At 48.4% G+C, this 22052-nt stretch overlaps 1 protein-coding gene across 1 annotated transcript; it reads left to right on the forward strand.

The window, feature by feature from the left end:
• Positions 1 to 13882: 13882 nt before the first annotated feature.
• RGS4 (regulator of G protein signaling 4) lies at positions 13883 to 22023 on the forward strand. The gene is made up of 5 exons (XM_083845662.1): positions 13883 to 15596; positions 17737 to 17841; positions 18755 to 18816; positions 19572 to 19738; positions 20278 to 22023. Exons 1-5 carry the CDS (start codon positions 15553 to 15555, stop codon positions 20527 to 20529), a joined length of 630 nt encoding a protein of 209 aa, XP_083701788.1. The 5' UTR covers positions 13883 to 15552; the 3' UTR covers positions 20530 to 22023.
• The last annotated feature ends 29 nt before the right edge of the window (positions 22024 to 22052 follow it).

Genomic DNA, 22052 nt, shown 5'->3' on the forward strand with positions numbered 1-22052 from the left:
ATTTCTTCCCTCCGAGTCACAGTCCTGGTCTCTTGTATTTTTCATGTTTCATTACAAGTGTTTGTAATTATATGAGTGGCTTTAGAGGCCAATTAAGCCTTCATTTGGAGGCTGCTCTGGATGCTGGAAGCCCTCCATTAGCCTGGGCTTCTGCCAGGGAAAAACACTACATTGTCTTTAACAACTGCACCAGCTTCTATCTGCTTAATGTTGATTTTCCTATTAAGTTCAACTAATACTTTTCTAATTGTGTGAGCTGGGCCTGAAGCCAGGCTGGGTGGTTTTTGCTGGCTGCTTCCTAGGCTGAATCAGAGATGAGCAAAATCCTCACAAACAATTCACTGTGCACATGTTCGGTCCCATCTAAACAGCGGCTGTTCTCCTGAAAACTGACTCAGACTGCATTTGTGCCTCCTGTGTTGACTTCCCAAGACAAGTTCCACACAGCCATGAGAAGTGGATGCTGGGGAACATACTCACTGGAGCACTCAAGGCCAGGGTGCTGCGCACAGTTTACACCATGAAGTGCCAGAACTGATGCCATGGAAATCAAAGGCCAGGAATTTTTCCATGGGTTATCTGAAGCAGGTAATACAGTACGAACTGCCCAGGAGGGACTATTCCTTCCATGCAAACCAGCCCAGAGAAGGGTTGCTAAGAGATTCAGTATGGGATGCCCCCAGAGAAATGCAAGCGACAAAAACCTTAAAGAAAAATGAGATTTTTTTTTAGGAGCAGATGTAGAGGCAACATCCCAACAAAACCTGTGTCACATTGTACTAGCAGAATGAAGTTTGGACATCATATAATAGTCTTGCTGAGAAATCGGAACCATTACCAGCAGCTGACTGACAGCCATTCCTAAAGGAGACCCAAGGTACACACGTACAAAGTGTGCACTTCTCAAGCTTTTTCTCTCAGGCTGTGGTTCAAAAACACATATGATTGACCTTCATGAAATTTAAGCAAATGTGTAGATCCATTGCTGCGTAGGGATGAAGCTAAGCACGTTCAATGTCCCTCCTGCTTAAAGTGTTTGATACACAGAGATGAGAGTTTTAACAGCACTGGACAACCAAACAAGTCATTATTGTAGAAGGTTTCCTGGTAGCATGAAGAAGCAAGAGGGAGCCAGGGCTATTTCAGAGCAAAACTGAAAACACTAATTGACTTTTACTCACTGGGAAGGAAGATATAGCATGACAAATGGCTTTGTGGTTTGAATCGTTAGAGACTAAAGAGAGAGCTGCTGGCTAATGGGACTCTACTGGGCAGAAATGGCTGTATTAGGATTGCTGTGAGCAATTTACAAGATGTTTTTGTAGAGCACAGGAGGAATCAGTAGGACCCCAGCTGATACCCCATGGTCAGGAAGAAAGCAAAAAGGTAAAGCAAGGAGACAGGGAAGGATCAGAGGGGAGCTTGGTTGTCTTCTTTCCTGGGACAGACAGCACTGCATAGTTCTTCAAGGGGAGGTCCAAGACAGCTCTGTCCATCCAAGGAGCAGGCTCAGAGAGCAGATACAGTGTCAGGGTTCTGTGGGCATTATTTCCTCTCGGTTGCACCAACCACCATCACCTGGGCCTTGGACCAGGAGCTATATTTAAACTCAGGACATGGGCTTTAATCTTCTCCTGAGCTATCGTGTAGGTAGGTCTATCTTCAACCCCCTCCCCTGTCATTCCTGATAGGGCTCCCTGGTTGTCACCTGCCTCAATCTGTCCCTGGAGCTGTGGATGGGCTCTTAGTAGCTCTCTGTGCTGCCTGCTCTGCCCAGGCCTTGTGGGATGGTGCCTCTCAGCTGAAGGCACAGTCTGGTCATCCTCAGCTCCTGGCCAGTCCTTCTTTGGGGAGCAGCTCTGCTCCTGCTGCACCTGGACACATCATGTTTTGTAGGGGGTTCTCTGGAGAAGGTGACTGGAAACATGGTGAGCTGTAGAGGGGACACCAGACAAACTCTAGGAGGAAGGAGCTGTTTTCCTGTCATGTCTCCCCTCTTCTGAAGGACACATTTATTTGCTAAAATAATAAGATATGGGTCTGATGCTCCTTATTTCACATAGTACACATCAGGGTTTGTTCTAGCTGCTGGAAGAAGTGAGCTCAGAAATAATTCAAGGGTCAGTTTTCTAACATTAGATTGGAATTGGCTTTATTTACTTTTACAAACCTGGCCAAGGCTCAAGGCATTCTAATGTTATGTATTCTTCAGTAAACACAATTAACTGGAAACTCAGAAACACTGATATCATCTTTTCCCTTGGGACTGGTCACTATGAGCTGCTTTCTCCAGCCAGAAAATCGGATTATATTTCCCCAAGGTTGCAGAGTGCCTGGAAATCTATCCAGCTCAAGAAAAAAAAAAAAGAGGAGGTCGGGAGGTGGCAACACAGGCATGAAGTGTTAGAGACAATGTCTTTTTTATGAATGGAGTATCATACCTAAAGTATTCTCAATGTGCCTGGGCCAGCATGACTTCTGCAGAGAGGCTTTGACAGTGGACTTTACAGTGTTTGCAGCTGGAGAGTTACCTGACTGCTGGTAGGTTTGACGATGCAGGCAAGTGTGGTTTACTGCAGCAGCAAAGTCTGGTACAAATAAAATGTTCTGGATTGTGAAGGGCGTCTGCACCTTCCATGTTGAAGACAAGTTGCCCAGAACCAGTGGGTTCCTGCTGTTCAACAGCAGTTGGGTGTTTGTCTCTGAGGCAGCCAGGCAGGATCTTTAGGAGCAAGACATGCAGTGTATCCAATATTTAGCCAAAAATCCTGCATGTGGGTGTTGAAGCTGGACTTTAGACTTCTGTTTTATCACCTCTTGAATAACCCCAAGCTGAAGGAACGCGGAGAGCCTTATTATCCAGGGCCTTGCCTAGTTCCAAGGTGGAGAGAAACAAAGCACATTTGTCATAGGACCTTTTCTAAGTGGTTGTTACAAGCCCTTCCCCAGCCGATCCAGTCCAGTACTTCATGATCTTACAGCTAGAAAATCTTGTCTACCATCTAATCCTTCCTTGCTGTGATTCAGGACAAACATTTCTTGTCCTAAACAGCATGGACATGGCGAACAGTTCATCATCTTCGTCTTCGGCTGCAACTGCAGCCTTTTATGGACATGGCATTTAGGTACTTCATGTATTATTAACCAGTGTCCTTCACATCTGCTCACATCTAGATGGAACAAATTCTCATTCTTTCATCTTTCCTTACGGATTTTTGTTCTGGACTCTCTCCAGCTAGTCTACAGCCTTCTTGAAGAGCAATACCATCTTGGAACCTCTTGCTGAATGTCTAAGGCAGAACATATTGATTATCCCACATAAACACGTGCAAGAGATTTGTGACAGAAATTAAGGTTGAAGTGAAATCTGAATGGAAACGTGTGTAAACACCGGGAGAAATAACTGAATGAGGATTAAAAGGATGGCCAGTACTGATAGTGAAGAGCACCACTCCCAGGACCCTGTTCCTGGGATGCCATTCCTGGTTGTAAAACTGGAGAATGTATTTATGGCAGGACCAAAAGCCCTGTGCCCTGCCTGATAAGGTCAAAGGGTAGACAGGTGATAAGGTCTCATCAGCAGAAGACCTTACATCCTGCCCAGAGGATGACAATGAGCTTGCAGCATAACACATACCATTCCTTTTCCTGACAGGCCACCAGAAAAACAGACGTGTTGTAACCAGAAGAAACGGATGATGGGCTGCAGCCTGGCCTAGAATTTAAGGAAGCTGAAGTTGGCATTTCTGAGGCAAAGACCCGCTCCATAACAACTGATGACTTTGTGTCATGTGTGGCTGATCTCATCCAGCCCCTTGAACACTCACGTTGTGGTGCTTGTGGGTGAGTGACTGTGAGAGTCTGAGTCAAAGAGTCTATAAGAGAGGGATTCTGTGTACATAAAATCAACTGGTTGTTAAAGGTTTTGTTTAAAAACAACAATGACAAAAAAAACACTATCACCCTGCCTGCAGCTGAACTGTATGAGCAGTCTGTAGTTAACCAGGAGTAGCTTTCTACAGCACCCAGAGGTCCTCTAACCTACATCTACCGTCCTAAATCATTCTCAGATCTGAAGAGTTTAGCCCATGTTGTTTGTAGCGAGAAGGATGCTGTTTATAGCTTCAAGCTGACAAGCCTGGATTTCTGCACCTCCAGCACCATTCCCAGCCTTCAGCAACCTTTTCCATCCCATTTCTCCAGCAGCACTGGGCTGCCTCAGTCTTTGCTGTTTTCCAGACCATACGTCCAGGTCTTTTGTTGTTGTTGTTGTTTGTTTGATCTCTGCTGCTCCTCTCCTGCAGTCTGTCATCTTTCTTGTTGGTCTTGCAAGCCTTTCACTCTGCTGCTGCGTCCCAGCTGCCTCTGTTTTTCTCCCCAGCTGTCACGATTTCCAAGCTACCTGCTGTCCCTTGCACTGCCCCTGTTGTCACTGCTTACTGAGGCTTTTGGCTGTGTAGTCCTAGTCCTGCTCCTCAGTACGTAGTGGTCCCAGGCCGATGGCTTTTTTCCTCCTGGTAAAAACTGGATCAGTTTAGCCGTGTCGTCCATTCTTCCTGCACTGACCTTCAGCAGACTGTGTGTGTGGATAGCACACTCTGCTCTTCCTCCCTTCATTCCCTGTGCTGGACTGCTCACATTGCCATTCCCTGTGCTTTTTCTCACTGCCATGCCTCTATTTACACTGCTTCTGAGCCCTGTATGTGGCTCAGCATTCAGCATTTCTATGGCTTCTAGCATTCAGCACTGCTTTTCCTTGGCTGAATATTTGAAGATTCTGGACTGATTACGAAGGGGGTATGTCTCCACTCAAGCCCTTTGGAGGTCTGATCTGATGGGCTTGGTGCTGAAGAAAGTGTTTGCTTCGCTGAGTTGTAAACTCTGGGTAATTGGACCAGGTAGTTCATCCATGGAGGATGCCTGAGATAAATTGTGTCTGCACCAGTACTACAACAGGTTTCTTGAAAATACATTAGCAGCTGGATAAAAAATAGGTTGAGAATAACTTCCATATCCCTGCATAATAACACCAGAGCATGTACTGCTGGTCATTTTGGGTTTCAGGCTAGGTTACTGTTTTCTTGTGATATCAAGCAGTTATTGTTATGGACTGAAGGAACAACTCATGAACTCTAGACTACATGAAAAGTAAACTGAAGAAAAAAATTGTTCCCCTCTTAGAGTTGTTTCCGTTCCCCTTCCAGCCTCTGCCGCACATTACCTTGTGTGACTCATGCAGAACAAAGACAAACTGCATTTTAGAGCTAATGTCTTTAAAATTTGAGCCCACTTTGGTTTCTGCTGCTGACAGAGCCCAGCCTGTCTCCCCTACTGGACTGATGGTTTTTGGACCAAGCGCACATATATTACAGAGTTCAAAAAGCAGTAAAGCAGCACAGCAGGATTCAGCCTCTATTATCCAGGAGCCATATATAAAGGCACTCCGCAGCTGGATACAGGAAAATGGAAAAAAACAGAAGCAAAAACCGCTCCTGTCAACACCAGATTTTATGCACTGGAGTAACTCTGTTAAGCTCAGTGCTGTCGTGTTGATGTACCCTGCCAATGAAGGTACGTGATGTGGGTGTCATCTGCTGACAGTGCCTGCTCCGTCCTATTACGAACATCGTGGTGTGAAGTCCCTTTGACAGCCCAACCCTGGGCATGTGGCACTGGGCAGCAGATACTAAACTGAAATACGAAGACCCTAGGGAGTAAGATCTTCAGCAGGAGCAAGCTGAGCTTTCGTGAGACATACTTTGAGCCATGCCTTCAGAGGTTATGGCACTGCTTGAGCAGGGGATGCCCTTGGTTGCAGTCCTTTCTCCGTGACGTTTTGTGATAGGGGTGCAGCTGTCTTGCCAGCTGGCCTCTGTGTCTCCTGGCTAACGTCCTTCATATCTAGTTGATCAGAGGCTGCTTCAAGAGATGCTCATTAACCCTCAAGGAGAAAAATCCTATTGGAAGACAGTTTTGCTCGATACAGAAAGTGCCACAGCACACGGGGAAGCTGCGACACAGCGGCTCCGCAGACCGATGAAAGCATGCCCAGGATGTCGCCTTTAGATTGCTGTAGCGCTGAGTCCCTCAGCGTAACAAGCGTATGAGCACCAGTGATTAGCAGAGAAACCAGGCTCGAGGGCTTGTTTTGATTTCTGCTTCGGCCTTCCAATCTAACACACTTAATGCGCATCAGGGAACAGGGCGAGGAGACACTTTGTTCTCATATCTTGCAAAGTCAATCAGTTGCATAATATGAATCACAGAGGCAGCAGGAACGTGATGAAGTGCAGAGAAGGGAGGCATCAGATGTTTTATTGTGGCTACGGGGGAGTGAGCCAGGCCTCCCTCTACCCAAGTTATTTTCCCCAAACTGCCTTTGATCCTGCTTTGCATCAGCTGCTTGTCACTCTGAAAGCGGCTTCGACTGCAGGATAGCTTCCCTGGAGCCCCTATCTGTTAGAATAGGAGAGGTAAGCACCCCCAAAAGTCTCCAGAACAATTCAGAGAGTTTAAATTAGCCGCTTCCTTTGCATTAGCCTCACAGTGGGGCAGGGACTGCCTAGTGTCTGCACAGCACTATGCAGAGCAGAGTGTGATCAGACCCAGCATGGGTGCGAGACAGGTAGGAGCACCAGATAGGGGTGTCACCCTGGCCCTTGGATTCAAAGGGCTGAACTTGTGAGGGAAAATGACCTTTCTGTAAAGATAAGGCTTAAGCTCAGAGCTCCTGCAGCTTAGGAGAGGTGTCTAGGCAGCTGGTGTGGTGTGGTGCAAGTCGGTTTGTTTCTATGTTCCCTTTCTGAAGCTGAGACACTGTGCAACCAGTAGCACCTGTCACACCATCTGAAGGACTGCGGGCACCAGGGATTCAGCTCATTTGGTAGCCTGAGCTCTGGGCTGATTCCTCTTCCGCGGCTTCTGCTTTTCATTTATCAAAAAGTATTTAAAAATAGAACAAATCCATAGAGCTTATTTGAAGCCTGAGCTGCTAATGAGCCCACATCAGAGGGGACAGGCCCTCCCCACAGGGCAGAAATTGCAACACCCTAGCTGAGGGTTAGCCGGAAAAGGCCATGCATGTTTTGGGCAGTGTCTGCCTCTGACAAGGAAAAAATGCTTCTTTGTAGCTTCTCGATGATTTGGAAAATGGCAGATTATCAGTGTGTTCTCTCCCAGTGCAAGGCTTGATGTGATGGCTTACCAGATGGTCTGTGCATACCTGCTGGCAGCTGAGCCCCACGTATTTTGGTAGGAAGGGTGCCGGGGGGTTGAAGAACGCGGGGTTGCAAGGTAGGTAACACTGAGGAGTGCTGAAAGGAGAAGAGGCAGAAAGAAATCACTCCACCATGAAGCCTCCCAGGCGTATGGCGCTGTCTTAGGCAATTTCCTTCTTTGCCTAACAAACAGCAAGTGCATTTACTGTTGACAAGCACAGCCGAGAGCTGCGGGAGCATGTAATGACTGCGAGGGGCTTCTGGGCTTTCTTGCTCCACTTTGTAAATTCATCTCTCATCCTTGTTATATTAGTGCTATTTTTAGCTGCTCTTAGTCAGAGAGAACATAAGTGATTCTCCATTATGGATCTCAAGCACGAGATAATAGAGACAGTTGGAGATGTTGCCGAGCAGAAGGCTGGTGCAGGAGGCCTGTGCCCAGCACAGCTCTTCCAGAGGTCCCACCACACTGCCCCAAAGCCCCGGGGCACTGGCTTCAGCTCTGCAGCCTCCCTTGCAGGGCAGCAAGGCTGCTCAGCACGTGCACGTGCTCCCTCCGGACACAGCTGAGTCTCCCAGGAGATCCCTGGCTGTCAGACAGTGTTCCCAAGGCTCATCTTGTCCAGATGCCATGGGATGCATCCTCCTCCTTCCCACGGCTCATCTCTAGGGCTTCTCACATAGCCTCCTGCCCCCTCTGTACGTCACTGACCGCTTTTCTTCCTCCTGCTCTCCTCCTTTCCTGCTCTCATGACCCCAGTCTTTCCCCTTTTTGGCCAGCATGGCCAAAATGGTCCTGTTCCTCAGCGTGGCCTTACCTCCATAGCCACCCCAAAACATCGGTGCTCCTATGACAAAGGAGGGTTCCACATATACAGCTGGGGGTTGCTGATGGTATGAGGTAGGACGTCTCACAGAGTGGATATGAATGCAGAGCATGGTGTGATTGTGGTGTGAGACTCTTTCAGTGACAGAGGGAGAGAACTAGCAATGCCCAGGGAGGTTTTGCTGGTTTTGGGGCATCTGGTGCTTCTCCGTAACAAGCCCAAGTCTGTGTCTGGCAATCCTTTCCATGTGGGGCTAGCCCTTGAAATTGCCTGAGCAAGGATCACCATCTCACGTGAGAATTTTGTGGGTGAAGTTTAGCTAGACTGTCTGGAACTGCAGCAGTGTTTAAAAAAAAAAGGCAAAAAACAAGGAAACACAATATGTCAGTGCTGCCCTCACCAGAGGCTTGCAATTTCCAGTGATGCACAAATAAGATAAACACTCCATGCTTACGGAATATCGAGCGCTTTGTACATGATAGCAGTCAATTTATACCATAATAATGCTGAGCAGCACAACTCCCTTCGGAGCCATGCTGGTCTTAAGAGCTAGCTTGTCTCTGCAGCGATAGTCCAGGGGGATATTGATCCCTGACAGTCCCAGCATGATTAGTGGGTTGTTTTTTGTCTGCACTGCACCTGGCTTTACATGAAGAGCTTGTTGCACTCCCAGCAGGCCTCCTTCCCTGGCTTCCTCCTGAACCTGGGCAGCTCTGTGATGCCCCAGCCCTAGGGAAGTGCTCCGGGCTTGTCTCCTCCAGTCACTGGCAGTGTGGCATCCTGCAGTAGTCCCTCTGGGGTGGCAGGGCATTGCTGGCACTCACACTTGCCTTAGTGCTGCCAAAGCCTCTGGTCCTGCACCCTCAGCTCCATTATTCCTCTGGACAAGGCCTGGCATTGACTCCGGTATCTGCAAGACGTGGGAGCTCCCCCCCAGTGGTGGTAAAGCAGCACAGGCATCAAGCAAGGGACAGAGGAAGGCTTGTTTTAATATCACTAGGCACGTGGACTGCTCTTGGCCACAAGTGCCAAGGCACTGCTGTGGAAACTGCATTTCTTCCTGGCATCTCTTTATTTATTTATATTATATTTTAATCACATCGTTTAGAGACCGTACCCTGTGGAAGTTTCTGAGCAAGCCTGTGTTAGAAGAGCCAGTTATTGGTGCTTGAGGCTTGATTCAAAACAGGTGCAAAGCCCTTATTTTTCTTCCTGTGGTAAAACTGATTTCCAGGTGAAACGCCAAAGTGCACATGTGCCTTGGGAGGTCAGGTTGCAGGAGTCCTGCCAGCTGAGCCAGGAACTGCCGTCCTTAGCATCCAGTCAGCGTGTGGAGTAGCAGATGGGCAAACGCTGTTTCAGAAGAGACAGAAAGATCTCAGCCACATGCATTCTGCTGAGACATTCAGAAGGATGAAGTATAACAACAGGACCATTTGTTTCTTCTTTGCAAAAAGCAGGCATTTCTAAATGATGAAGCATTAAACGTTGTCACTCAGCGTGGAGCCGTGAGCACCAGCTGCTGGGCACGGCTGAGCACCATGTGCCACAGGTAGCTGCTCACAGCCCCGTCTCTGCTCTTTTTCTGTGGCACAGTGAGTTCAGGTCTGCTTGGATTTACAGTCTGCTGTAACATACATTTTGAACAGCAAGAGGTCCTGGCAAAACAGAGCTCACTGAGCAGTGATTGTTTTCCAGTAGTCTTTGCTTGTCTGTTATGTACTGTACGCCTTTCTGTGCAGTCAGCCTCTGCAGCAAGTGTCATTTTCCCAGCGTTGTAATTCCACGTTTGTGCTACTCTGTGTGTTTACTACTTGTGATTTCATTCTGTCTGATTCACTTCCAAGCCGCAGGTCAAAGAACTTCAGGCTGGGATCAGCTAGTTTTTTCAGTGCAATCTCATTTCACTGCTTCCTGTTTGTGATTTCTCAGCTAGCTGCCCGGCAGTCTGGGAGGAGCACGCCTCGGGGCTGACAGATCCATTTAATACCTGGCACCTTTTAGAATTGCCCTCCAGGCTGGGGCCACATCAGGCTGGCATCACGCAGTGCTTTTGTATGCATGCTCTTTCTCTGCTGCAGGTGCTTGTCCTTGCTTTCGTGTTTCTTTAGCCTGCAATCCTGGTGTTCTGCAACCCCACCCGCGGACTTGTCAGACATCACCTTTTAAATAACCGGCATACCCTTGAGGCAGGCACTGACAGATGCTCGCTGCTTCCAAGCTGCCTTTTGTGAGCAGGCTCAGAGCATTAAACAACTAAACTGTGACCAGAGCGGTAAGCAACATGCTTTGGATGCTGAGCTTCGACCCCACTGATAAAACGTCCCCTGGGCCTTGCCCTCCTGAACAAAGCTGTAGCCTTTGTTCCCTGGCATGGGCCTTTGTGCAGTGGCAGCTCTAATCCTGCTCAGCTGCCGCTGGAAAGATAAGAGAAGGGAGGAAGAAAGGTCCACGCAAGGTTAAGACAGCTCTATCTAGATCTGCAGCTATGAAAGATTTAGCCGTGCAGCCTGTAACTTCGCATCTTTTAGTAATTGTCTAGGCAGAAGATACCTCAGCCACACTTAAAAGTTGGGCTTTTTAAAGCTGTGGAAAAGAAGTCCCTGCACAGCTGGGTTGCTAAGGCGCAGAAGGAACGAGGAGTGTTTCAGCTGTACACTGTACGTAAAGGAGTTGATGCTCTAAATTTCTGACGCATCCACCCTCCTCCTGCCTCACTTTCTGCCGCCTCCTCCCCGTACCTTAGGGCACTTTCAGGTGAAGCGGTCGGCCCACCAGTGAGGGGTCCCCAAGTGAGGGGTACATAAACCACTGTCTTTTAGCTCCTGTGCTGATATTGTCCATCACTGCTCCTGTCTCGTTAGGGGATTTCCCAGTAAGCTGCATACAGTGAGCATACAGCAAGTGTGTGCCTGCCTGGGGGCTGCACTAAGATTCTTGGAGGAATAGGCTACAGAGCTCTCAGGACCAAGAATGGTCATTTTTAATACATTTTAGCATGAAAAGAGACCGTAGGAAAGCCATACAAGGTGGTAAGCTATATAGTCATAAAGCTATTAACATTTTGATCAGTGCAGGAACACTATTAGTATGGGTGAGAGCAGGCTCATTTGAAAAGGAGGTGATATAATTGATACCAGCTGACATAATTTAATGGAAAAATAGACTTTTTCCAACAAACCTAATGATGCTTTTCAGAGGCATTTGTGCTGGTGAATGATTTATAAATGAATCTGACTTGCTGTCAATATTTGGGTTAAAATATCATAAAATCCATATTAAATGGACTAAAGTTGGGTAAATGAAACATTTCAAAGTGTTTTTAGTATTAGGAAAGCATCAGTGAATAGGCACATGTTGGCTTGGTTTGTGGTCGTGTTATTCAAAACGTTCTTAGCGATTAAGAGGAAATGTTTAAGGGGCTGTTAATCAAAATGGATGATGAGAGAGAGAGATGGGAAACTGGAAGGCAAATTACTCAAATTGGAGCTTTTTCTATTGTCTGATGCCCAGAAACAAGAACAATAGTCAGACCAAAAAACCTATTTCATTAGCAAACCCAAACCAGGAGAAAAAAGTCCATTTGGGCTAAACAAAATTCTTCCTCTGATTCAAGGTTAAATATTTTCTTCTGATTTTTCTCAGCTTTCTTAGTGTAGTAACATAAGTAGGCAACCCCAAAGCTGAGGGTTGAGGTCAAAATACAAAGGATTAGGAATTCGCAGGCACTTAGAAGTGACAAAAATCTGCTAATGTAGATGCATATGCAAGTAGAAAATACCTGAGAGTATGGGAAAATTGTCTGAGTTGTGTGTTTGGTTGTAGGAACTCTGTGAAGATGGGGTTAGGTGACCCGCTTCTTGAATACGCTAGCATCTACAGAGCATCAATTCACAGAGGAGCAGGCTCAGCAAGGAGCTGCAACAGCAAACCAAAGCTGCTTTGCCTTTAAAGTTCATCTTTACCTTAGACGAGGAAAGCGAAAAGGTGACTGGGTCAGCCCGGAGGTACATACACACGCTTGCAGAAGCTCTGTGTGTGAGCAGCGAGTTACCCGTGTGGCAGCGCGGTGAGTCGCCCACCCCTCGTGTCAGGGCTCATTTGGGAGCAGACGCTTTCCCTTCAGAGGCTGCCCCTGGGCCTGTTGCGAGGCTCGTGGCACTGGTCATGCGTGAAGTCAGGCAGTGCATTGCAGAGACATGGGAAAGAATTATTTCCTCCCTGCGCTGTGGAATGCCATTTTTGGGAATCCCTCTGCTGGCCAGGGGACCCACTGGAGACAAACTCGGCCTTTACATGCCGTTTAGAGGTCAGGCCCCAGCAGAGCCCCAGGACAGGACATACGGCTGCCTGCAGGGTCATGCACGGACATATGCTGATTCATGCCAACTCAGACCAAAACAGGAAGACCCAAATGCCCAGGGAAGAAGGCAGCAGCAGCAGGAGAGGCTCTTTCCCAGCAGCACGTCCTCACAACACCCGTGTCATGGCCTTCTCCGATTCCAGTGACACGAGGCGGCCATCACCCCTGCGTGCTCCTCCACCCCACTGCGCGCTGCTCTGAGGTGGGAAGGGACCGAGGTGGGAGAGCCTTGTGCTAGCGGGAGGGCAACAGCCTGTAGTAGCTTGTCTCTGGGCAATGACCACCGAAATAGCACTCCTCGTGCTCCCTGCCTCCTCCCACGGCCGGCGGCTGTGAGCCGAGGGACGGATCCCACACGCACTTGTATGTGTGCTTGGGGGCGGGCGAGCATGTGTGTGAACTGTTCCCTAGCAATGGGGATGAGGGGGAAAGCTCTGTTTAATGTCTCTGTCTCTGGCTGCATCTCCCAGGCCACTGTGAGGAATTTCTTGGCATTTACTTCATGCTCTTCAGTTTTTTTTCCCTCTTTTGGCTGCGTGATGTTTCAAGGCCGCAGCGGTATTTGTCAGGGACGTATTCACCTGGGAGCCCCCCACCCCTAGCCTTGCACACCCACAGCCCATCCTTACTGCTGATTTCTCCATAATTCTCTGCCCACAGGTGAAACGAGCCAGAGGTTACATGGCAGACATAAGCACTGGCCTGAGCTGCTGCTTTCCTAACGTGCAGGAAGTAGATTTTGGTGTTAAATACAGCCCTGCCTGTGCCCTGGGAGAAGAGGCCTGTGTATCAAGGGTAGGAGTAAGAGATGGAAGGGGCTATTTTTCACTGGGTACCAGCTGGAGCGGCTAAGATGATATTAAACTGCAACAGCTGGGGAGCACAGCTTAGAGGAGAAGCTGTATACAAACCCAAACTCCTCACAGGGGGAATAGACTGAACAAATGTGTGTTGATGAACTGGTAAAGTCAAAATTTCAAACGCTGCAGTTCTGGGAGTCTGCATACCAAGTCCTGGGAGGATGGTCTTAATTGCAAATGGCTTAATTCTTAATTGCTGTCCATTGAGAGAGCGGTGTTAGAAAATTCTTATTATTCTCACAGCCTTCTCACACAGAAATTGGGGTATCCAGCAGGTGAGTTCATGTTGACAACACCATCATTCCTTTGAGTGTCTGTAGAACTGCACAGCCAATGTGCTTACAATCCACAGAGAAGGGTGAGATTCCAAAATTCCTGAGCACACCAAATTGCAGAGAAAATGCAGAATTTCTGTGTTCTGCACACATGTTCCCTGTTCTAGCGAGCAAACAGCCTGTTGGCAGCTTCCTGAGGCAGGAGCTAAAGTCTCATACCAACAGCAGTAGTATCTTACAAGTGTGAGATAAAAAATAATTAATTATTTAATTTGCTTAATTAATTAAGAATTTTCTCCTTGGCTAATTCTGCTCTTTGGTGTCTCTTCTCCCCAAACAGGAGACATCAGAGAGCCTTGGCACCAACTTTGGCAGTGTTCAGCCACTTCCTACAGTTCCACTCAGCTCGGGTTTTACACTGCCCTGCGCTAGAGCTAAGTTTTAGTCCAAAGAGTGCAGGAACTGCAAACCCCAGGTCTAGCAACAAGATAGTTGCATTAGTACAAAAGCATTTTAAAGTTTATTAGAGCATTGCCTTTCGGCACGGTTAATGAACTGAGGGGATGCAGAATGCCAAGGCAGGTAAACTCATCCAGCATTTGGGTCTTCCATGCTGCTGGCTGTAGGCACGGGAGAGAAAAACTCACCCTGAAACTTTTGCAGGTTATGGGCAAAGTATGTAAAGGTTTCTGGGAAGAGGGATCCCAACAGTGGGTAACATGGGCAGACAGCCTGCTGCTAAACTGAAGCTTCTTTGTTTTACATCAGGAGCAGACTTTGTGCATGATGGCGCATGATACCCTCTTATGATGGTACAGGCTGTGCTGAGCAGCAACTCAATAAATATCAGCCAATTCCCTCTCTTCAGAGGAGTGCTTTCAGCCTGCATCTGCCTTCTGCGCCCTGCTAGGACTGAGGATAAACAGCGTAGCTGGAGTCATTCTGCTCTCCTTTGGGACTAACCAGAGTCAGGCAGTGCAGTCACCGCCAAACATCCCCATACCCAAGTGTTTCATGGGTTCGTCCATTAGCACACTGTAGCTTCAACACTGCCAGAAAGTCCTCTCTGAGGAGACACCATTATTCCTATTGTCTTAATGAATCATCTTGCCTTGGGTACCCAGATACTCCTGAGTACCAAGGCCTGGCTTTGGGCTAAGTGCAAATGGAGAAGTGAAGTACTAGTGGTACCCATGTATCTAAGGCAGTCATGTTCTCAACCTCCTTTCTCTTCTTCCTGCACGTGTGTGAGCTGTCCTTACATATAAATGTGCTGGGACACGCTAACTCATTTTGTATTTCAGTAGTCGTGTGCCCTGCAGACCTTTTCTTTCAGCCTCACCAAAGGCACATATCCATGTGCCTCTAGACTAGAATAGGACAGCTTTATCTGCCTGGGTAGTTCCCTAGTGAATTTACATTCTTGTTTCCTTGGAGCTCCAGTTTCTGCATTTGTTGAGACTATGTGAACATTTTGCGCTTAAAATTCTTGTCCCTTATTTTCCCTAGGTTGATTTAAATAGGAAAATGAAAAGAGGAGCTGACAAAGCTCACCACACTTCTCAGAACTGATTCTCTGACCCTTTTTACTGTCTGTGCCCCTCTGAAATCTCCCCCACCTTTCATCTGCACCATTCCACCTTTTGCAATAGGGGAAAGCCCCTGGAGCTTTTTCCGTCCTTTTAAAAGAATCCACCTCTGCAGCCAGACACCGAGCTTCATTTCTGGTAAGGTTTTCAATCCCACTCAGCCCTTTGTCTCAGCTTATACGTCAGCCTCTTCCTCTTGGGTGGGCAGAAAGGGGACGGTTGCTGCTGCTGTGCTGGCTGCTGACTGGGTCACCGAGTGCTGCTGGGCTGGCTGGGCTAGGCTATAAAACACAGCAGAGCTGGAGCAGCTGGCTCAGAGAGCAGACTGAATCCCGCAGCCGGCGAAGGACCTGCACGCAGCCTCTGCCGCCTCCTGCGTTGTTATTTTTTCCTGGAATACAGAACCAACCCTGGGAGCAAGATGTGCAAGGGACTCGCTGCACTGCCAGCCACTTGCTTAAAAAGGTACCGTTAATTTCTGAGCATCTGTTACGGGCTCGTTAGTCTGGCGATACAGGGGTTTATTGCACGTCGGGTCTGAAATAGAAGTGGCAGATTTGGCTCTGATTCTTTTGTAAGATATAAATGCAAATGTTTGTTTACAAGCTTTTTTCTGTTAGTCTGAAACAGAATTGCATAAAGGTTTTGTAGTGAACAGTGGGGACTCGAAACCCGTCCTCCCTATCAGCAAAACAAGCAGCTCACAGCACTGCCACATCTTGATATTCCTGTCAGCTGCTTCTGCTGCAAGCTTTGCACCCCTTTCTCCTTTTTCTCTGGTGAATTTTCTAGTCTTGATTTCTTTGAGGAGGAAGCGAGGCAGACCAGATTCCACAAAAATCGAGGGTCGTCCCTCAAAACCCAGCCCAAATGCAGGAGCTGAGCACGGCGGGACCAGAGACCCAGCCAGTGCGGGGCTGGTGTGGGGTCAGGCTGTACCGCCACATACATGACTTGGGGGCCAGTGTGGGGCCATGCCCCGCAGTGTGCGGCACCATCCCGGCGTCTCTGTGCTGGCAGAGCTGGCTGTGCACCCCGGGCAGGCCCTCGGCAGCACGACCTGCCCCACAGCCTGCGCCTGCAGAGCGGCCACAGCAAGCTCCTCGGGCTTTTTCCCAGTCGCTGAGCAATGGTGGAGGGCTGGGAAAGTACAAGCTGAGATTCACCCTGCTCTCATCTGGGGGAAAAAGCTCCCCATGGTGGCTTTGAAAACAAATACTGACACCCTCCTCCCCCAGTTTAAAGGAAACATTGACAGGAAAAAAAAATAGCAAAAATGTAAAGAAATGAAGTGGACATCTATTAACCACCTCTGTCCAGGAATCCCCAGAGAATCTCCATGTCTTAGAAAGCTGCAGGACGTGCTGCAAGCAGCAGTGTCTTGTTTCCTTCTGCTGCCTCCTTCCTGCAGACCGGAGCGGTCCGATTCTGGTGGCGGGTAGCATCGCCCTGAGAGGCAGCCCGTCGGGCACTGCCGAGCATCCCGTTACTGCCAGAGATGCCGGGGTGCTTGCCCTGGTCGCTCTTCTCCATGGGAGAAGTTATGAGTTTCTTTCACTCTCACCCTGTGCCATTGAAAGAGGGCTGACTGCTGTAGTAGTTAGGACGACATTTATGAGCACAAGCAGGCAGCGAGATAAGATAGGCCAGGAATGCTGACAGCGCTCTGACTGGCAGGCCGAGCAGCTACTGCAGCTCAGCCCCACAGCACATTCCCTTGCTATTTTCTAGTCTCTGATCTGAGGAGGAGGAAAAAAATTTCCTGCTTATGCTATCATTACACCTTGAGGCAAGCCAGGGCTTGTGCCCCTCAGCAAGCAAGGCTGGTTTAGCTACGCCCTCATCCTTAAACTGAAAGGAAATCCACAGAGATGCTGAAGGCAATACCAGCTGTATATTTAGGTTGTGCACTCAGCCAGCAGTTGTCCTGAGCATGCTGAATAGCAGAACAAAATTAAGCTTGCATCCTTGTAGGAGCTTGCTGTAGGGCAAGGGAGCAACTTGCAGTCGGCATGGGCTGGTTGTGGCGAAGCTCCTGGCTCACCCCTGGTCTCACCACATGATCCTGCCCCTGGCTCTTTGCTTCCTTCCCTTGCCTCCGAGTCACACCAGCTGCCTGGTGGGGTTGGCCTGGCATGGCCCCGCTGCTGGCATAGCCGGGTCGGGTGGCAAGGAGGGAGATGGCGAGGGCTGCAGGGAAGGATCAGTAAGCATTTAAGAACCAGACACCGATTAGCTGGGCAATTCAATTCAGGGGGAAGTGGTGTGTGACACATTTACCCAACAGCAATACCTTTCTAACACAATATTTTACCTGAACAGCTGTAAAACAGCAGCTCCTCCGCCTTTGCCAGACCTCCCTCCAGGCTGATGACCTTCTCAGCAATAAGATTGTGCTGTTGAAGGTGGAAAATGAACTCTCTGACTTTGCTGTATTTGTTTAGCAACTGAAATATGCACTCTGAGGAGTGAGAAGTCAGCACTGGAATCGCTAGCTGTGAGCTGTGTGACTGAACAATGCTGAACCAGCTTACTGCGGGCGAGGAGGCTGCAGAGGGAGTTGTAATACATTGCCTTCATGGCATTCCTGAATTGTTTCTTTCAGTGCCAAAGACATGAAGCATCGCCTAGGTGTCTTGCTGCAGAAGTCAGACTCCTGTGACTACAGCTCTTCCCAGGGCAAGAAGGAGAAAATATCTCCGAGCCAGAGGTAAGAGCAGATGCTGCCTTGTAGCTAAGCAAAGGCTGGCTGCAATGTGTTGTTTACTCCCGCACTGAGCTGAACTCATTTGCATTTCTACTGCTGCTTTTTAGTACCTCCCAAATGCCTTTGTGTTTGAATCCAGCCTGTCAATAGTCCTCAAGTACTGGTAGTCCCTTTCCAAGGAGAAGGTGGGACTAGAGACTTCCAGAGATTTCTTTCTCCCAACGTTCCTGTGATTCAGAATGCATGTGCACATTGAAAGGCTCCTGCATTCTCCTGCACAGGGGAATAAGACCATCCCAAGACCCGGTACGGCTTGATACATTTCAGTATCAGTCACGCTGGTTCTTTGAGTTGGATTTGTGTAATGGTCCACACAGAAGTATCGGCACAGAAAACAGACCTGCCAGATATCACAGCTCTCACTGAGCTGCAAGTAGATGTCCTTTGCAAGGAGGACTCCAAAGGCCAAGATATGCTCTTGGATTAGATCAGCCCTAGGATATGCTGGTATGATGAGTAGAACAAACACAGGAAGTGCAAACATGGTTTATATTTATCAGGTTCTTCTCTTTTCCATGTATCTAGTGCTTCTCTGACAGGTTAAAGAAATCATCTCTTTGGAGTTCACTGATATGACCTGTAAAAGTGATCCCAAGTCCATGCCTGAGTGGCAGATGCAGCCAGTCATAAAAAATCATAGTCAACAATTTTTACAGGAAAATTCCCTTCCAGACCATGTCTGGTGAGGGAGGTTGCAAACTGGGATTTCTGTAGGTTGGATCTGAGATCCTACAAAAGGAGGGTCTACAAGAAACGTGGGGAGAGACTCTTTGTCAGGGAGCATAGAGACAGGACAAGGGGTAATGGTTTTAAACCACTTAAAATTCTTTGTGTTTCTCTCTTTGTGTCCTGCTAGGGTTAGCCAAGAGGAAGTCAAAAAGTGGGCAGAGTCTTTGGAAAACTTGATCCATCATGACAGTAAGTAAAGCGTGCGCTTCTGCTGGAGATGTTGAGGGTTTTGCCTGCAGTCAGTGCGCTTCGCAGTCCCCAGGGGAAGCATGGGATTTTGCCTTTTGTCTTTTAGCAGCACACAGTAGCTCCTTTGGGAAGGGTGGTGATCTGTTTCTCAGATCCCAGGGTCGATCCTGCTGTATCATGAGTGGGGCTTTGGCCTACTGCTGAGCAGCCCCTTTTGTGAGGGAAACTGTTTTAGCCCTGTGCAAGCTGATTTTAGGAGCGGCAAGACTGCAGCATGCAGTTAACATTGGGTTAAACAAGAGCCAAAAAGTGGAGAAACTTTTTGCAAGCTGAGTCCATGGGAGACTTTGTCTTCTTGTCGGTTCCAGACTACACTGGTGTCCTTGAGGCTTCCTTCACGCCGTTCCCATGGCCTGAGAGCCTGCAGCGTGTGCTAGCTGTCTCCTCGGGGCCTCCCGGGAACACATAGGTTGCTTGCGTTGTCCTGGCTGAGCCACTGGAGGTCACAGTGTGGGAGGAGGCAGCTGAGGACCCATGTGTGACATCCCTGTGGGGCCTGCGTGAATCCCAGCCTCCTTTGGCTTGCATGAGCTATTGCTGTGGAGGCAGGGGCTGTTGCCAGCTGCCAGTGGCAGGGGACTTGTTCATTCGGCTCTGGAAAGGAGAATCCAGACTTGCTGTTTGCTGAGGCTCTGGGTTTCACAGGTATGACCAAAACTCTTACCTGTTCTGTTTTTCCTCTAAACAATCTGTAGGAGGACTGGCTGCCTTCCGTGCTTTTCTCAAATCTGAGTACAGTGAGGAAAACATCGATTTCTGGGTCAGTTGTGAGGAGTACAAGAAGACCAAGTCGCCAGCCAAGCTCAGCCCCAAAGCCAGGAAGATCTATGACGAGTTCATCTCTGTGCAGGCAACAAAAGAGGTGTGTACGCAGAACATTGCTTGGGCATAGGTATCCCCCTAAATCCTGAAACAGGCCAGAAGCACAGGGAAGTAGAAGTTTGGTAGTGTCACAAGAGTTGAAGGGTGCTGCTTCTCTTCTACTTAGCAAGTAAATAGTGTCATTTTGATTGCTTTAATGTTTAACTTAGATAGAGAGAAAGTGTGTTTAATTATGTGGCCACCACACATGCACACTCGAATGGGAGAAGCCCAAGAGGACTGTGACTGCCAGTGTTCCAGCTGCTCCCATGAAATTGCTTGAGTTTTCTGTCTGGCTGCAACCCAGAGGAATATGTGTCAGTCTGCACTGACAGTCCGTCTGGCGGCAGAGATGCATTGGTATCCAGCTGCACGGATTCTGTGAAGGCTGCAGGGTGTCTGTCAGACAGTTCAGACCACTGCCCGTCAAGGACAGATTAAGCACATTCGGTGGAGTTAGGGGGCACTTGGATTTTCGCTTATCATTTCTAACTATTTCTGGGACAGATTCTACTTATGCTGTCCCTTTGGCCCACACAGGTGAACCTGGATTCATGCACAAGGGAGAAAACGAGCCACAATATGCTGGAGCCTACGCTTTCCTGTTTTGATGAGGCTCAGAGAAAAATATTCACCCTCATGGAGAAGGATTCTTACCGCCGTTTCCTCAAGTCTCCCTACTACCTGGACTTGGTCAGCCCACCTGGTGCTGGCTGTGGGCCTGAAAGCTGCCAAAGAACCCACGCTCACTCCTTAGACTGCAACTCCAACATCATCTCTCAGTGTGCCTGAACCTGCAGCAAGGCCAGGAGCGGGCTGGGCAGGCAAGGAAATATTTGGCAGCAAAAGCATTCATTGGCATGAAGCAACAGAGCTGTCTTCAGTAGCTGTCTAATGTCCCAGTTGTGTCCCATGTCATGCAACAGCCAGCATTTGTAACCCAAGCCAGGCTCAGTTTGTGTAGCAAACCCTCCTCTGACTCCACCTGTGTAGGAGCCCTGGAGTCTGACGTGAAAGCTGGGCGAAATCATCGCGTGCCCGCAGTTCCTGACGAGCACCAAGCCCGGGAGGGCGGGAGCAGTAGGGAAGGGAAGGGGCACGCGCTTGAGCCCAGCACTAACCACGAAGGGACCCGTCCTGCCAGGTTGCAGTGTGACACCTAGCAAGGAGCAGGGGAAGCCAAGGGAAGTGGCGGTGAGATCTCCCCTTTCTAACCAGCAACAGCTTAAGTGAAAAAGACTTGGTCTGGTCCTTAGCTGTTCATATAGCTCCCAGATATTTAGGCTTTCAGTAGTATTTGCTCAGAACTCGGGCTGTGCTGCATTACAGTGATCAGACGTGCGAGAAGCTCCTACTCTTTCTTGGAGACCAGAACTTTTCAGACTAGCAAACAGCCTTCTGTGGTCATTACAGCCCAAACTGCATGAAAGGTCTCCCCTCAGCTGCTTTTCTCTCTGTAGCACCTAGTTGCAACTGGCCAAGGATCTTTTCTAGGGCTGTACAGAGCTATTATTTTACAGGCGGTTCATTATTTCAAGCATATTTGTATCCGTTATGCTCCCAGACTAAGAACGCCATCCTGATACCATAGCTGAGCAGAACAGGAACACGTTCCTTCTCCCAGACTGCCACTTGTATATTACTAACTCTGGGAGTGCCATCTGAATTCAGGTTTGCCTGCCCCGACTTGTATGAAGCAGTTTGTGATGGGATAGGACCACTAACTACCACAACAGCTGAGGAGGAAAGGCCCTGCTTGGGAGTATTTGAGGGAAAATAAATAAATAAATAAAATGCTATGTATTTGAGTTTGTGATTGAGTAATTGCATTACTCGCTTTGTCCTGAAGGTGGTAGGAGGAATATGCTGGCCTTGCTACTGCTCCTGGGTTGGCGATCGTGCTCTCCCCTTGGCCTTTCTCTAGCTGGAAATTGCTTCTCTGACATCCGTGTAGTCCTTACTCTGCATCCCAGTCTAGACATCTGTTTTCACACTGGGGTACTGGTATGGCAGGGGAGGGCTGTGGTTTTCCAGTAGGTGCTTTGAGGTCCACAAAGAAGCATCTCTTTTAACATTTGCTTTATTTTGTATTTATTAGTGTGCTGACACATACCACCCTGCATGTTCAGCTACAAGATGGAGAGGCTTGCTAAAACTCTGAACATAGCTGAGCATGTGGCTATGTTTTATTTTCCCCTGGTACTGGGAACTCTTGATAACTCTTGCAAAGATGTATTGATATTTAAATAATGACGAATACATTCTAAATAAAAAATGTTTGCATTAGTCTCTTCTAAAGTGCCATTGTGTGAACC

The sequence above is a fragment of the Anser anser genome (assembly GCF_964211835.1).
Source record: "Anser anser genome assembly, chromosome: 8".
NCBI classification, from domain to species: Eukaryota; Metazoa; Chordata; class Aves; order Anseriformes; family Anatidae; genus Anser; species Anser anser.